The sequence below is a fragment of the Stenella coeruleoalba genome (assembly GCF_951394435.1).
Source record: "Stenella coeruleoalba genome assembly, chromosome: 1".
Lineage (NCBI taxonomy): Eukaryota > Metazoa > Chordata > Mammalia > Artiodactyla > Delphinidae > Stenella > Stenella coeruleoalba.
The window spans coordinates 9,508,885-9,525,637 of NC_137169.1; the positions used below are offsets into that span (position 1 = coordinate 9,508,885).

Consider the following 16,753-nt stretch of genomic DNA (forward strand, 5'->3'; position numbering starts at 1 on the left):
GTTATGCGGCGTTATGTCTGTGAGTTGTGTTCTGGGAGGGTTTCTGCTTCCAGCCCTGAGCTGTGTGAGAGGGAGGTGGAGAGAAAGGGGGACTAGCTGGTATTGTCTGATTTCGTTCCAGGGCTGCACTGTCTCACAGCGGGAGTCCAGGGGTGGTTCCAGAAGGGAATGGAACATTTCTTGACGATGCTCACAATGTTAGCGAGTGGCGGGAAGTCCTCACGGGTGAAGAGATTCCCTTTGAATTTGAAGCAAGAGGAAAGCTAAGGCACAGGTAAAGCATGGTTTACTCTTTGCCTCAAAAAAAAGAAAAAAATAATTGTCTCTAGTGTTTTGCCTTTTCACTTTCCTTTGTTAATGACTTTAATGTTTTATTTTTAAAAGCTATTTAGGAAATCAGTGTTTCCTTTTAAAAAATATAATGACCATCTTGGAAATACACTTCTTTCCATTAATCATCCCTTTATTTGACATGTGAGGTGATAACTGGTGTGTTCCATGTAACTAATTCGGTTGAAGCCTAGACAGATCATAACCCTCCGGTTCATTGCATGATGGAGTGGTGACATGGTATTATTATAAGGTTATCAGAGCATGTTGATTTCAATTTTAAGATACACATATGCCACAACACTTTTAGCAGGCAGATGGTTTCAGGAAGCAGAGCCAATAATGATAAGATACTCTGATTCTAAGGAGGAGAGAATGACTCACCTAGGGAGACTGCTCACTGATGCACTCAAAATCGCCAGCCAGAGGACGAGAATAAATGTGAAAGAACGTTGTGTCTAGTTACTGAGAGATCATAAAATATGTAGGAGAATGTTCTTTTATATGCACGCATTTTTAAGTGGAAGGGCTGTCCAGTGGATAACGAATAGGTTAAGATTTTAGTGTTTGAGCCTCATTATCTCACATTTCAGAGATTGGCTTCAGCCTTCTGTGGTCACATGCGTTCATGGTGCTTTAATTCTTTGTGTGCAAACCTGCTCCTCAAACACTTCTTCCTTCTGTATAGCTCTGCACCGGCGCACATTACTCCCTAGCGGCACGAGTTCTGAACTTGAGGGCCTCCAGTGATTTTCAGCAAAAAAAATAGTTAAAAAAAAAAATGACTGTGCTGGGCACATGCACCTGGAAGCCACATTAGAATTTCCAGGGATGAGTGGTGAGAGCATTTTTCTGTTCTACAAGGTTCCTGGAGAAGCTAAATTATAGAACTGTTCACTGTAGTTCTTAATAAGCACTGCCTCTGTTGTATCAGAAGGGGTTTGGCCTTTTTGTCATTTCTGTTTTAGCTTCTATGTTTTGTAACCCATTTCAAGTCCCACCTGCCTGCTTGAATTCATCGAAATAAATGCCTTCTCTGGTGTTTTCCCCTTTGGCATTCTGTCCCCCACACCCTGCCTCCCTCCCCACTTTCCTTCCTGTCAGCCTCAAATCCACTTCCCTATTTCAGGCTTCTGGCTTGAATTAGGCAAAATCTAAAAATAGAATTAAATGTGCAGTTTCCTCCTGTTCCTCCTGTCCTGCCCACTGCCTTCTACTGCAGTTTCAGCTGCGCACTTCAGTCTGGAAACTCTGCGGGCTCCGTCTCTCGTTACCGTGTCTGTAGTCTTGTAGGACCAAAGCCCAACGACTGAGTGTGGTTCTGAGAGAAGCAGGAGATTCCACAAAAGAACCAAGGAGAAAATGTCATTTTAGGCATTTCCAAGAGTATGGTTGTGTGATTAAATTGCTAGCAGAGCATTTCTGCTACCCCACTGAACCACTTGTAGCTGATGTCATTTCATAAAGTTTGAGGTAGGGGTCGGTGGGGGACAGACCTGAGCTAGTTCACAGGATTCACGTGGTTTGTATAAAGGGAGGGCAGATGCCACTCTTGCTCAGGCTTTATAGATCTTACAGCTTTGTTTTAAGTGTGAGACTCAGTTAAAATATCCTCTTGATTTCCCTTGCATTAGGTAATCACCGAAAGGTTTATTTAGACAACTGGGTTTTTATGTCATTATATAGTAAATCCGATTTCAGGCTCTGCTTCTACTTCTCTTCCCTGGATAGGATTGTGCTTAATGTCTTTTTTTGTGTTCTGCCTGACAGACACACCCATGACCTCCGGATCCATCAACTGCAAGTGAGAGTGAATGGCTGGGAGCAAGTGAGCCCAGTGTCAGTGGACAAAGTCGGGACCTTTTTCCGATACGCTGCGCCAGATAAGAATTCCTCTTCCTCTACGGTGCGCGGCTGTGGAAAGCGTGTTCAGTGGCAGGATTGTGCCCTAGCCACACCCCCTTAAAGCCAGGCCGTCAGACAGGCCTGTAGTAGCCTTGCTCTAGTGACATTTTCTTGTTCTTCATTTTTCCTAGCCCAGGAGGAATACCCAAGATTATTTGGGTCAGTCATAGGCATTGGTAATCACTATGTAGATAAGCCAGCCAATGGTTAGCTTTAGTAGAGAAACAAGATCTAAGATTGGCACGAACACATATTATCCAACCTGTGTAGATCCATTTTATACTCACCCGGGCCAACCGGCAATTTGCGAGTTTGCCAAACATATATTGGCTTTATTTCACATATTGTTATGCTTCCTTTATACACTGTCTTCTTTACGCTTTTATAATGCTGCTCCTTGATGCTTCTAGCTCCGTGTCTCCAAATTCTCCTCTCCGGCATAAAGATAGATGTCCACTGTTGTTTATTTTCTGGTCATGCATCCTCTCACACACCCTTGCCCTGATTTTACCCCAGCCTATAGTTCTAGGGGTTGGAGGGCCAGCCTTGGGGAATGTGGCATCCCTGACTAGAATGTGCAGGCAGAGGCTGACATCCTAGCTGATATGACCACCACGGGTGCTCTTGCCAGATACTCATGGGGTAACTGTGCTCAGTTTTGAGTAGCCAGTGATAAATAGGAAAGCACAGATTTGCACAGATATTGTAGCCTTCCTCATGCTTGCTGCTTCATGAAATATATTCTTGGAGGACACTGTTCTTTTCATTGTTCTTCTCTTGTGCCCCAAGTTTCTTAGAAAAAGAAACTTTCTTTCAAAGTTACTTTTCTGCCTAAGTTCATGTCAGTAATAAAAGGACTAATTCCCCCCCGGAGATACCTTTCTATTTATTGATGCATTCTGGAGAAATTTTGTATATCCTGAATGGTTGTAAAATGAATATTGCTGTTCCCATTTTTTCCAAGATGTTTTCTGTTCATAGTAGAACATACTTTACCTAAGAGTATTTATAAAACCACCTTTTCAAGCAACTTATATTGTCATTGAATTTAACGATGCCTGTTATCTTAGGTCTGTACTGAATCTCTGACTTTTGGAATCTTTCTTAGATTGGTAGCCCAAGCAGTAGGACAAATATTATCCATCCCCAGGTTTATGTGAGTATGATTTTCCTGTGTCACTGTGTTTACACACATAGTTCTTGATGACCACTGGACCTTTTTCCTTTTCTATTAATATTTCCTTCCTTTTACAAGAACTTGCAAGAAAATGTTTTCACCTAACTTAGTATGTGAGACTGAATATTACAGGGAAGGAGAACAAAAGGCAAATGTTTTAGTCCAAGATCTCCTTTTCTCTCCAAGTTAAATATAAATTAACCTTTGTATGGCTATACATATTTTATAGGTTTTGGCCCAAAGGTCATGAAAATAACTAAGAATGAAAAATAGATTTTTTTCTTCCCTCATCTGATTTTTGGAACATCACCACAGGATGACATTAAAATGCTTTTTTGAGGTTTTTGCTTATAATTTCTTTTCCCTGAGGCTAGTAAGTTTTAAAATATGAAATTTCAGATAAGCATAGAGCCAACAAGATCAAGATTTAAAACAACTGTTATTGGGCCTTGGCTCTCCTGGGGCTTTACTGGACTGGGTCACTGGAAGCTTTGGTGATGATTGTGTCCCTCTAATAACACCCTAGAAGACTGTACTTTGCCTTTTCATTAGGACTTTCTAGAAAGTTTGTTTCAAAACATGGAGCTTGTCATTTGATTGTTTATTAGGTTGGTTTTCACATACTGTTTGCTTTAATGAAAACAACTGGCAGTATGGGAAGCCTGGATGTCGTGTCATTTGTTTCTCCCATCAACAAGCACTATCAGTATGTTCTGGATACACAGAATAATAGCTTTAGAAACCTTCTCTTTGATATGCCTAATGTGGAATTTTATACTTAAAAAAATTGCTAAATTCCTGGCACATGGTAGCAGTACAGAATGTGTTTTGAGTATGTGAATGAACATATGCAAAAAGAAAGTAGTGGCTGCATCCAACCAAGACCATAAATAAATGATTTCCCTCCATTATCTTGAGTTTCTTGGTGTTCAGAAAAAGAGTGATTACTGAACAGAACTTAGAAAATTATTGTGAAGAAGAAGTTTGTTTTTAACGTTCTTTGATATACAAATGTTGGTTTTTTTTATAGGCATGTCAACAAATAGTGTATGGGCGTATCGAGTAAATTTTATGACATTTAGAAAAAAAAGTTATTTTTCCTGTGAAAGGCGTACTAGTACAAACAACTCTTTAGAATTGGCTGTTACTGTAGTGAGTATTAAGAGGGTATTCACTCCTGTTAAAGTGGAGTGGTTTTAGGGCTTAATGACTCATTTCACTGAAGAGCTATAGTAATAATAAGATGCTTTAGATGTAGGCATTCTGGTCGGTATTATTGTTTTCTGTATGTTTTTCAAAAGCACAGCTAAACTCTTTATTACTTTTCTCTTTTTCACAGTTCTCTTCACTCCCACCTGTCCGGGTCGTCTTTGCAGTGACCATGGAAGGCAGTGCTCGGAAAGTGATCACTGTCCGATCAGCCCTCATTGTGAAGAACAGACTTGAGACGCCAATGGAACTAAGACTGGACAGCCCATCAGCTCCAGACAGTAAGTTTTGACCTTGTCCTTCTTTTACCCTAGATGGACTTTGGGGTGGGCAACCACTCGTGAAACTGCTAACCCGTGTTTCTGTGGCAGAGCCCGTGGTCCTTCCCGCCATCATGCCAGGTGATTCATTTGCCGTGCCTTTACACCTCACTTCTTGGCGGCTGCAGGCCCGGCCCAAAGGACTGGGTGTGTTTTTCTGTAAGGCTCCTATTCACTGGACCAATGTAGTGAAGACTACAGAGGTTAGTAGCAGCAAACGAGAGTGCCACTCTATGGATGCGGAAAAAAGCCGCTTCTTCAGGTATGTGTGGCACAGCAGTGACATGTAAATTTTACCATTTTTTCTTCATTCTTTCTCTAAGGACCCTTAGTGATTCAGTTGTGCTTATTTAAAGCCCTAAAGTTCTTACTCCTTAAGTCCTTTTATTCCCTAAGTGTTAGGTTCGTACGAATTCATGGGTTAACCGTGGGCGGGAGTGTGGCAGTTACTTATCTGATATTTATGGAAGAAACAGTCACAAACCCATTACTCACACATATACGATTAGAAACTGGTGTGTCTGCATCAGCATAAAGAGAAGACATGTAGGGAGGGAAGAAAAAACGATGACCAGTTCCCATTCCTAAATTGGGAAGCAAAATCCTGGGGTTGGGAGTTTTTCAAATGACTCAAAGGAATTTGGGTGAAGGTTCATGCACCTAGTGCTGACTTTTCATGGGGACTCTGACAAAATTATATTGTCATTTAGACTCCTGTCTCCTCTTCTGAAGAGTGCAAGTAATATGTTACTAAATTCACATGTTAGAAAAAATACTGGATTGCTATTGTTAGATCCTTCTAAACTTAGACTTTAAACTTATTTAGATGAGAGATGATCAGCTTTAGTTTCCTTTATAGCAAAAACAGGCATCCACTTAGTTAAACTTACAGAGGAGTAGAAGAAGACTGTAAATAATTCCACTGTACCCTTTATTGAGATTTGCCAGTTGTTGACAGACTAAAGGGAGAAACAGATAAATACACAGACAAAATCGGTGACTTTAACACTTCCCTGTTAGTAATTTATAAAACAAACCAACAAAAACAATAAACACGTAAGCGGATTTGAACAATGCTGTCAACCAGCTTGTCACAGTGGGCATTTATAAAGCACTGTAGGGGCTTCCCTGGTGGCGCAGTGGTTGAGAGTCCGCCTGCCGATGCAGGCGACGCGGGTTCGTGCCCCGGTCTGGGAAGATCCCACATACCGCGGAGCGGCTGGGCCCGTGAGCCATGGCCGCTGAGCCTGTGCGTCCGGAGCCTGTGCTCCGCAACGGGAGAGGCCACAACAGTGAGAGGCCCGCGTATCACAACAAAAATAAAAAAATAAATAAGTAAAATATAAAGCACTGTAACCAACAATTCCAGATTGCACATTCATTTCAAGTATGTGTGGAACATTCATCAGGAGAGACCATCTACTGGGCCATAAGATCAATAAATATTAAAGAATTGAAACCCTACACAATGTATTTCATCATTGTAATAGTATTAAACTGGAAACCAAAACAATAAGATGCTTACAAGACCCCCAAATACTTGAAAATTAAACAATACATTTCTAAACAACCCATGGTCAAAAAGACATCACAAAGGAAATATTTCAAAGTGAATAATAATAAAAACGGGACATATTAAAATGTAGGAGTTGCAGCAAAAGCAGTTCTAAAGGGAAATGCATAGCTTTTAATGCTCGCATTAGAAAATAAGGAAGATGTAAAATCACTGATGTAAACTTCTACCTTAAGGTAGAAGAATAAATTAAACATATAGAAACAGGAAGGGAAAAAGAAAATAAGTATGGAAATCAATGAAGTAGAAAACAAACAGTAGGAAAAATGGACAATGTCAAAACTGGCTTTTTGAAAGGATTCATAAATTTGATAAACCTCTAATAAGACCAATCATGATGAAAAGCGAGAAGACACAAATTAGCGTATAAGGAATGAAAAATGGAGAATTATTATAGATCCTGCAGATATTAAAAGGATTAAAAGGAGATGTATGACCAATTTTATACAAATAAATTCCACACTGGAATGACAAATTTCTTGAAAAACACAGATTACCAAAAGTAATACAAAGAAGAAACAAAAAATCCAAATGGCCCAATATCTATTAAAGAAATTTATTTTATAATAAAATACCTTTACTCAAAGAACATTCTAGGACCATATAACTTCATTAGTGAATTCTACCAGATGTTTAAGGAGAAAATCATACCAGCTTTTTGCAGACGCTTTCAGAAAGTAGGGGAGGAGGGAATAGTTCTGACTCATTTTATGAGGCCAGCATATCCCTGATACCAAAACTGATACAATTACTATCAAAAAAAGAAAGCTACAAACCAGTATTTCCCCATGAAGAGATGCAAAAATTCTTGACAAAATACTACCAAATAGCTTCCAGCAAGTGTGGTTTATCCCAGTTAAGATTAGCTTAACATTTGAAAATTGATAAATTTTTTTTAAAAAAAGCATGAGACCTAATAAATTTATCAAGATTTTAGGGTTCAAGATCAACCTGTAGAAATCAATAATTATATGCTATATTCTAGCCATGAACAATTGAAAAATGTGATTTAAAAACACCGTTTACAATACCACCAAAAAAAATTTAATTATTCAGGAATCAGTCTAAGGAATGATGTACCAGTCTTTTACCCTAAAAATTACAAAACGTTGCTGAGTGATATTAAAGAAAACCTAATAACTAAGTGGAAAGATATAACCACGTTCACAGATTGGAAGACTCACGTATTGTTAGGATTTCCATTCTCGCTAGATTGATCTGCAGATACCACCCAATTGGTTATCAACAGGATAATGAATTTTTAAAAAATGGTATATTCACACATTGCCATATGAAATACTGATGCATACAACAGCATGGCTGAATGTTGTTGAAACTTAATGTTATGCAAAAAAAACACCCAGACACAAAGAGTTGTACATATTGTATCATTCCATTTATATGCAGTTCAAGAACAGCCACAACTAATTTATAATGATAAATCAGAAAGTGGTTGCTTGAATGATGGGAGAGGATATTGATTGGAAAGGGATATGAGGGAACTTTCTGGAGTGAGAGAAATATTCTGTAATTGGTTTTGGGTTATGGTTGTAGAGGTGTCTATAATTGTCAAAATTCATCAGACAGAACATTTAAAATCTGTACGTTTTATTGTCATTTGATTATGCCTTAGTGAATGTGTTTGGATTGAAAACTGCAAATATCTTACTAAATTATTGTGCCATTTTAATGTAATCCTGTCTCATACTTAGCTAAGGAGAAAAAAATTCAAGCTCTTCATTCAAGCTGATGACTTTTACACCATTTTGTCGTCCTAGGTTTTGTGTGGCCATAAAGAAAGAGAATTATCCAGATTACATGCCCTCCAACATATTTTCTGACAGTGCAAAACAGATTTTCAGACAGCCTGGGCATACCATATATCTCCTGCCGACAGTGGTAATCTGCAACTTGCTACCTTGTGAACTTGATTTTTATGTTAAAGGAATGCCCATTAATGGGACACTGAAACCTGGCAAGGAGGTGGCTCTCCACACAGCTGATACCTCCCAGAACATTGAACTGGGTAAGGATGTAGTCAAATAATTATCTGTAATAATTCTGTGAACGTGTCAGTGGATATTTTATGACTATTTGGGAAAGTTTTAGAGAAATTGTAGCACATATAATACCTCAATAAGCCAGCTCAAAGGATTTATGCAGTTAAAAAAAGAAAAGCAAAACTTCTAATGTAGAAAATCATCGAAACAAAAAACCCGAACAAAACTAAAAGATTTACAGAGCAAGCACTCAACACAGCCTTTTTTTTTTTTTTAAATAAATTTATTTATTTATATTTTTGGCTGCGTTGGGTCTTCGCTGCTGTGCACACGGGCTTTCTCTAGTTATGGCGATCGGGGGCCACTCCTCGTTGCGGTGCGTGGGCTTCTCATTGCGGTGGCCTCTCCTGCGGCAGAGCACAGGATCTAGGTACGCAGCCTTCAGTAGCTGTGGCATGAGAGCTCAGTAGTTGTGGCTTGTGGGCTCCAGAGCGCAGGCTCAGCAGTTGTGGTGCACAGGCCCAGTTGCTCCATGGCATGTGGGATCCTCTTGGTCCAGGGCTCAAACCCTTGTCCCCTGCATTGGCAGGCGGATTCTTAACCACTGCGCCACCAGGGAAGCCCCAACACAGCCTTTTTTCTTAATGTTGCTCACTAGATGTGTGAGTAAAGGAAGTCATTTCATCTTTTCAAACGGTGCTTTTTACCAGCTGCAGAATGAGCAAAATCATACGTCTCTTCTCTTTTCACGAAAGGGAAAAACGTTAGGTAAGCATGTACTGTGTACTTCAGGCAGTATGTCAAATACCTTCATATACTTGATCTTATATAATCCTTACAGCAATAGTTATTTGTCCCATTTTACTGACAAAGACATTGAGGTTTGGAATAGTTAATGTATCAAGTAATTTCATTTGTAGGGATGAATGAAGTCAAGGGAGGGGGGTCATTATCATATTTGTAGCACATGTAGCAACAAGGTACTTCGGGATTTGGGACAGGAAGTAAGTTTTCTTTAAGGCTGTTGTAGACATGTTGAAATAATAAGGACTTAGATATTTACCTTTTCACAGTTTTGTGATTCCATAACATCATCTCATTTGATCTTCACAACAATGGATGTTTCAGGCAGAGGGACAGCTGTTTTCCCCATTTTACTGATGAGGATCCTGAAACTCACTGAACTTCAGCAATGTGTCCCCCAGTGATAAGCTTACATTTTTGAATATGTAAATCCTTGAGCTTAATTTAGAAAAGAAAAACAGTGCAATTCTGGTTGTCTATTTGAAAGAAAATAGGTCTTTGTCCTGACATTTATTATTTCTTCAACAAATATTTGTTGAGTCCCTGTATGGAATGGGAATGTCCTGCCCCCACCCCCCTCATCACTGCATGCACACCAAGCACTCCTCATCTTCACACTCATGCTCCCTGTGGATCGTCACTTTTAATAAGAAGCCCGAGCAGTAGATACTGTTATTATCCCCATTTGGCAGATGGACACAGTGAGGTTAAATGGCTTGCCACACATCATGCAGCTGTGAGGACAGACTGGGAATTTGAAGCCAGGCAGGGAGGCTGCAGAAAACCTTAACTCTTACTCTCTACTTGCCTTTACTGGGTTTCAGGCACCCAGCTGAAGGCCTGAGGTATAGTAAACTCTTAATACCAGAGCTGTTATTGATAACCTTTGGGTACTTTCATTCTTCGAATTATTATGCAGTTCAGACTCCCTAGTGTGACTTCTAGACCGTATTTATTCTCATCCCAGCTAAAGGAAGATGGCTATTCTAATGAGATTTTTGCCTGTTGAATACGTGGTTATTGATTTTTCCAGAGCAATCCAATTCAGTTTGGCTGTGGACTGTTTTGACAAACTAAAGTGAGAACTCTGAAAGACAATAGCTTGTATCTTCTTTAGGGGTGTCATTGGAAAATTTTCCACTCTGTAAAGAATTGCTTATTCCATCTGGAACCCAAAACTATATGGTAAGAATGAGGCTCTATGACATCAACCGGCGGCAGCTGAACCTCACTATCCGGATCGTGTGTCGAGCAGAAGGATCTTTAAAGATCTTCATTTCGGCTCCGTATTGGTTGATTAACAAAACAGGTATGTACAGAGGATGCTCAAGTAGGCCTTTGGAGTTGGTCGTGGGAATTCAGATTTATCTGCTCAGCTAACTAAATGGAGCCAATGCAAACAGATTACCTCAGCAGTATAAGCTGCTAAACTTGCTTTCCTGTTTCCATAAGAAGTGCTTAATCATGGTCAAGACTGGCCTTTTGGACAACGACTGAGCAAGCCCACCAAATAAATTCAGTTTTCACCATTTTCCCCCTTGGTGATTTTTTTCCTTTTATTATTTGTATGTGTCCTGGGTACACCGGCTGGGACTGATATAAACTTTCCCCCTCCTTCCTAAAGGGCTCCCGCTGATCTTCAGACAGGACAATGCAAGAATGGATGCTGCAGGCCAGTTTGAAGAGCATGAGCTGGCCCGGAGCCTGAGCCCTCTCTTGTTCTGCTACGCTGACAAAGAGCAGCCAAGCCTGTGAGTGCAGTCATCTACGGGAAGGGGAAGTAAGCTCCCAGGGAAGGGAGAAATTAGCAAAGGCTCTAGTAGATCCGTGTAAGTAGAAATATACTCTAGATAACAGTCCTGACTTGGCAGGGGGACAGGACCATGACTTAATGGGATTTTTTCAGATCTAATTTCTGTGTTACTCGATATTGAAAATAAACCATTTGGTTGGTTTATAATGAAAGCCAGTTTTATTTTCCGTGTATTGAAGTAGTTCTATTCATAACTCTGCTGATGGAGAGAGACCCACACGTTCTCTTCTCTGCACGGTCTCTCTCCCCTGGAAGCTCTCAGAGCAGGCAGAGGAGCTGACTTCGGAGGGGAGATGGATGGCCCTTTGGTAGAGCCTCCACCCTATTAATCTAGTCCAGGTCCTTTTTTGTAAGGTTTTGAAATCCATCTCTTTTTCTGTTGAAATAAAATGTGCCATTTCAAGATCTCAAAGCACTCGTTGCATGCAGAGCATTAATTCACGTTTGTTCTTGGTTTTGGCATTCTTCTTTTTACAGGGGTCTTCTGATTTATAGCCTTAATCCAAAAATACTTAAGTGTATCTGATACTGCTAATATTCCATACCCCATTATCTGTAGAAATGTGCTGCAAACTTACAGGAGGGCTTAAGGAGTAGTACTTGCCAGTGGATACAGATGCATCTACCAGGGAGGGCTGGACTCTGGGCTGCTGCTGGAGTCTGGAGAGGATTGACCAGGGTGCTGGCCACAAATAGCCACTTGACGTGGTCAGCATCCAGGACTTGACGTTTGAAACACAGTTTGTTTTGTGTACGGAATTCACAGTCCCCAAAGCATTTCCACATAGACTATCTCATTTGATTCTCCCAACATTTCAGTAGATTAGGCAGCACAGGGAATCTTGTTTTGGTTTTTTTTGTGTGTTTTTTTTGTGTGTGTGGTACGTGGGCCTCTCACTGCTGTGGCCTCTCCCGTTGCGGAGCACAGGCCCAGCGGCCATGGCTCACGGGCCCAGCCGGTCCGCGGCATGTGGGATCTTCCCGGACTGAGGCACGAACCCGTGTCCCCTGCATCGGCAGGCGGACTCTCAACCACTGCGCCACCAGGGAAGCCCCTTGTTTCGTTTTTACATGAGGAAACTGAGGCTCAGAAAGAATTACCCACCCAAGGTTACATTGCCTGTTAGTGGTAGAGCTGGAACACACATTCAGGAATTATGTTTCCAGGATCCGTGACAGGACACTGACCAACTAAATGGTGCTTTGCTGTTACAATAGTACCAGGCCCTTGAAAGAGTGTACCACTAGCTGCATCTTCTGTATATACTTCTCTCATATGTTCAGGGTATTTCGGAGTCAGGAAAATATCAGTTTGCTTTGAATCTTTGTTTTTCAGATACCGTAGCATTTTCCTCCTGTCTTATGCTCACAGAATCATAATGTTTTCTCCTAAAGCATTTAGTTGTGGAGGTCAGTACATTTTTACACATTATTGAACTGTGGCTACCTCTAAGATAGAGTTTTGACCACTGATTAATTGCCTTTCTGTGTTTGGGAATCACATGAGAATGTGGAAGAGTCAGTATTAGAGTTCTAATTTTGGCTGATAGCCACAGCAGTGCTTCCTGATTAGAACAGGTAGATAAGACTTTCTTATGGACGAATGTATACATCTTTGCTTTTCTGCTCCACAGCTGCACGATGAGAATCGGAAGGGGGATTCATCCTGAAGGCATGCCGGGCTGGTGTCAGGGCTTCTCACTGGATGGTGGTAGTGGTGTCCGAGCGTTGAGAGTCATCCAGCAAGGAAACCGCCCAGGGCTGATCTATAACATTGGTGGGTTATATTTGGGGCAGTGGGAGAATCGGAACCATGGGCCGATGACTGCAGGCTTGGAGGGTTAAGTCGGCCATACATTTTGGCTTCGCTGCAAGTGCTGATTTTCTCATTTGGCATTGGGTCAGGTATCTGTTCTCTGAATTCTAGATTGATATCAACACAGATCTATTCTCCTAGGGATCTAAGGAGCCACCTGAACACTGCCCTTTTGAGGTCTGAGGCTCTGTTTAATTTCAGACTCACCTGTGTCAGGAGAGTATCAGTTTGGCTTGAATCCTTGTTTTTCATGGGAATAATAGGAACACTTAGAATGCTTTTTATCCTCCAAGCATTTCCCACGCATTCATTAAAACTTGCAAACCCTAAGAGGGTAAGAAGCATTGTTCTACTTGAAACTGAAGCAGAGAGAGGTTAAGTGACTTGTCCAGATAAAGGGGAAGTCTGTTAGAAGTAGGATTACAACTGGGGTGTCCACATTTGAGGCAAAAAATATAATAAAATGCACTTGGTGGTTATGGTAATTAGAAGGCCCTAACTAGCTTAGCTTCTGGACGTGGCGGGGTGGTGAGGGACGGGGAGGATGCTGTACCTGTATGCCTCGTGGCCACCCGGAACACGCAGAAGATTTTCCAAAGGGTTAAGACAAACTTGATTTAAATGTGTCTCAGGTTTAACATGTTAGCAGTGCATCTTTCCTTTCATATATAATTTCCAAGGATCTCAAAGCACTGTTGAGTATTGAATGTTGGGAAACCATTTAACTCTCTGGGAAGGTGGAAATGTTCTATTTTGTACTGTCCAATCAGGAGGCACTAGCCACGCGTGGCTGCTGAGCACTTGAGAGTACCTTACTAAAAACTGGTGAGCGTGACAAAGAAATTGAATTTCTCATTTCATTTTAGTTAGTGTAAGTGATCTTGTATGACTAGTGGCTACTGTTTTGGACAGTGTCAATGTAAAGAGTCGTGTTATAAAAGGAAAAATTGAGATGGTATCATGTAGCTGTTTACCTTGAATCCCATGGAGTCAGTGATGTGTTCAAGTGTTTGAAGGTTTATTAGTAGAAGACTCTCTTCCAAGTAGAGTTAGCTTTTTGTTTTTTAAAACATGAATTTGCATGTATGCTCCCTTGACATGGAAGCTGTCTACTTTAAAGTTGACATTAAGACTTTTAATAGAAGAAATCAAGTGTATCTGATCCTCCAGCTGAGGATAATTTTCTTTACTTTTTCCTCACATTTTTTTGCTCCACCCCTTGAATAGGCAAAGGCTGCTTCATACAGAGTTTCAGTGATTTTGTTTCTGTGATTTGCTCAGTCTTTCAGCTATTTTTGAGACTTAAATTAAAGGAACACCAGTACAAGTGAATTAGGGAGTTAACAGATCAGAATATTTATAATTGGAATTACATTGGAACATCCAGGACACCTAGCTGTCATATCCTAAGGTCTCTTCTCTTTTTATGGTCTCTTGATACTTGTTGACTATTGGTAGGGTCCTTGTATATGTCCCATCACGATGTGAGCAAGGACTCCCGAGGCAGGCTGCCTGGGTTTAAATCCATCTATGCCACCCACTGGCTGCGTGACCCAGGGCAAGTTACCCAGCTTTCCCTGCCTTAGTTTCTTCATCTGCAAAAATGAAGGAATGAAAATACCTAACTGATAAGAGGTTGTTATGAGAATTAAATGTTGAGCCTTTGGTGGAGGGTGTAGCATGTATTAAGAATTCAATAACTGTTATTATTTTTATTATTTTTACCATAAACGTTTTTATCATTTTATAACCAGTGCTCAGCCCAGTGCCTTGAATATAGTTGCTTTATTCATTGTCTGAATGAATTAATTAATTCATCCACTGAGTTTTGTATTTTTGAAAGTTGTTAGCAGAGTTTCTAAGAATATAGTGCTATTTCATTTTTCTTTCTTTTTTTGGAACCTGGTGTTTTGAGATTTCCTTTTGATTGACTATGTCTTTTTTTCCTTGGTATGTGTTTTGTTTGCCTTTTTTTTCCCCAGTACCTAGTAGGTACTGAAAACATTTATTTTATGAAGGAATAAATTCTATAGCATCTAGCATTATGTTTGAGCTGGCTTCTTGGGCAGTGGGCTTAAAGAAAATACTAGAAGAGTCAGCTGAGTTCAGGGCAGTTGCAGAAGCCAGTTAAGTAATATGAAATTTCTACAATATGCTGTAAAAGGGGCAAGTTCTCTAGGAGGAAATTTTGTGTCCCATGTGTAAGCAGAAATGTATCACATAAACTGTCTTAGTTGCTTTTTTTAATAAATTTATTTATTTAATTTATTTATTTTTGGCTGTGTTGGGTCTTCATCGCTGCGCACGGGCTTTCTCTAGTTGTGGTGAACAGGGGCTACTCTTCGTTGCGGCAGGCAGGCTTCTCATTGCAGTGGCTTTTCTTGTTGCAGAGCACGGGCTGTAGGCGTGCAGGCTTCAGTAGTTGTGGCATGTGGGCTCAGTAGTTGTAGCTCGCAGGCTCTAGAGCACAGGCTCAGTAGTTGTGGCTCGCAGGCTCTAGAGCACAGGCTCAGTAGTTGTGGCGCCCGGGCTTAGTTGCTCTGCGGCATGTGGGATCTTCGCGGACCAGGGATTGAACGTGTGTCCCCTGCATTGGCAGGCGGATTCTTAGCCACTGCGCCACCAGGGAAGTCCCTGTCTTAGTTTTATAAATGGAAACCAAACTGAACACCTGTGTGTTTTAGTTGTTGTTATAGTTGTACACACCTTATGAAGAAGCTAGGAATTATGGGAACATTGATGTTGCCATGGAGACTTTTTAAGGCCTAAATGGGAATAAAGTATAATACTTTGAGTGCTGTTGCTGTTTTCATTCCATTCTTAGGAGCCTTGACAGATTCTCTGGGAGCTACAATTGTTTTTTCAGTGAAATTGTGAAGGCTATTTAATTTTTTTAGACCACAAATTTTTTTCCTTCTGATTAACTCATGGAACTGGTTCTTGTTATTTGTAGGTATTGATGTCAAGAAAGGCCGAGGCCGATATATCGACACCTGTATGGTAATCTTCGCTCCCCGTTACCTGTTAGATAATAAATCATCTCACAAGCTTGCATTTGCACAGAGGGAATTTGCCAGGGGACAGGTAAGCAGCTTGCTTTTGAAGATTAACTAGTATTTATTTAATAGCACAGTGAGTTTTACTGTCAGGGCTTATCTCCCCATCAACACTAAGTTTTTTGATGTGAATAATCATTTTGTGCCTTTGGTATCCTAAATAGCTCCTGGTAGAGGGCAAGGCTCAGAGTAGATAGATACTCAGTAAGCATTTACGTCTTGACTTGGCTTTTGACTAAAGCCAATGATCCTGTGTGTTTTAGGGAACAGCCAATCCTGAAGGTTACATTTCCACCCTTCCTGGTTCCAGTGTGGTGTTCCACTGGCCTCGGAATGACTACGATCAGCTGTTATGTGTCCGATTGATGGATGTTCCCAATTGTATTTGGTCTGGAGGCTTTGAAGTCAACAAGAATAATTCCTTCCATATCAACATGAGGTAAGTTCAGAGACTATATTTAGACAAAAAGTAGCCTCAATTGAGGTGCAGTAATGTAAATAGTAAGCTATAAATACCATATAAATTTCAGATATTTATAAAGCTGTAAATAGTAATAAATAATAAGACTACTCTTCATGAAATGCACACATATGTTTCTGGCTCAAAGGTCATAAAACTGCAAAGACCAGGCAAGGAGGAGTGAACATTTTGATGCAGTGAGTTAAAGGGAACATTGACAGTTTTGACCATTGTGCACTTGCTGTCGTCTGAGGTCACATGTTCAGGGGGTAGTACTGATCTCACTGTTA

At 40.6% G+C, this 16,753-nt stretch overlaps 1 protein-coding gene across 7 annotated transcripts in view; it reads left to right on the top strand.

The window, feature by feature from the left end:
* VPS13D (vacuolar protein sorting 13 homolog D) overlaps positions 1-16,753 on the top strand; it is a 244,855-nt gene that overhangs the window by 96,565 nt on the left and 131,537 nt on the right. For all 7 annotated transcript variants that reach the window (XM_079912392.1, XM_079912393.1, XM_079912394.1 and 4 more), the window contains 11 exons: positions 122-274; positions 2,101-2,236; positions 3,344-3,391; positions 4,752-4,902; positions 4,993-5,203; positions 8,293-8,540; positions 10,436-10,627; positions 10,943-11,069; positions 12,766-12,908; positions 15,901-16,031; positions 16,267-16,442. In XM_079912392.1, the coding sequence (XP_079768518.1) occupies positions 122-274; positions 2,101-2,236; positions 3,344-3,391; positions 4,752-4,902; positions 4,993-5,203; positions 8,293-8,540; positions 10,436-10,627; positions 10,943-11,069; positions 12,766-12,908; positions 15,901-16,031; positions 16,267-16,442 (1,716 nt within the window). The remainder of the gene's footprint in view (positions 1-121; positions 275-2,100; positions 2,237-3,343; positions 3,392-4,751; positions 4,903-4,992; positions 5,204-8,292; positions 8,541-10,435; positions 10,628-10,942; positions 11,070-12,765; positions 12,909-15,900; positions 16,032-16,266; positions 16,443-16,753) is intronic.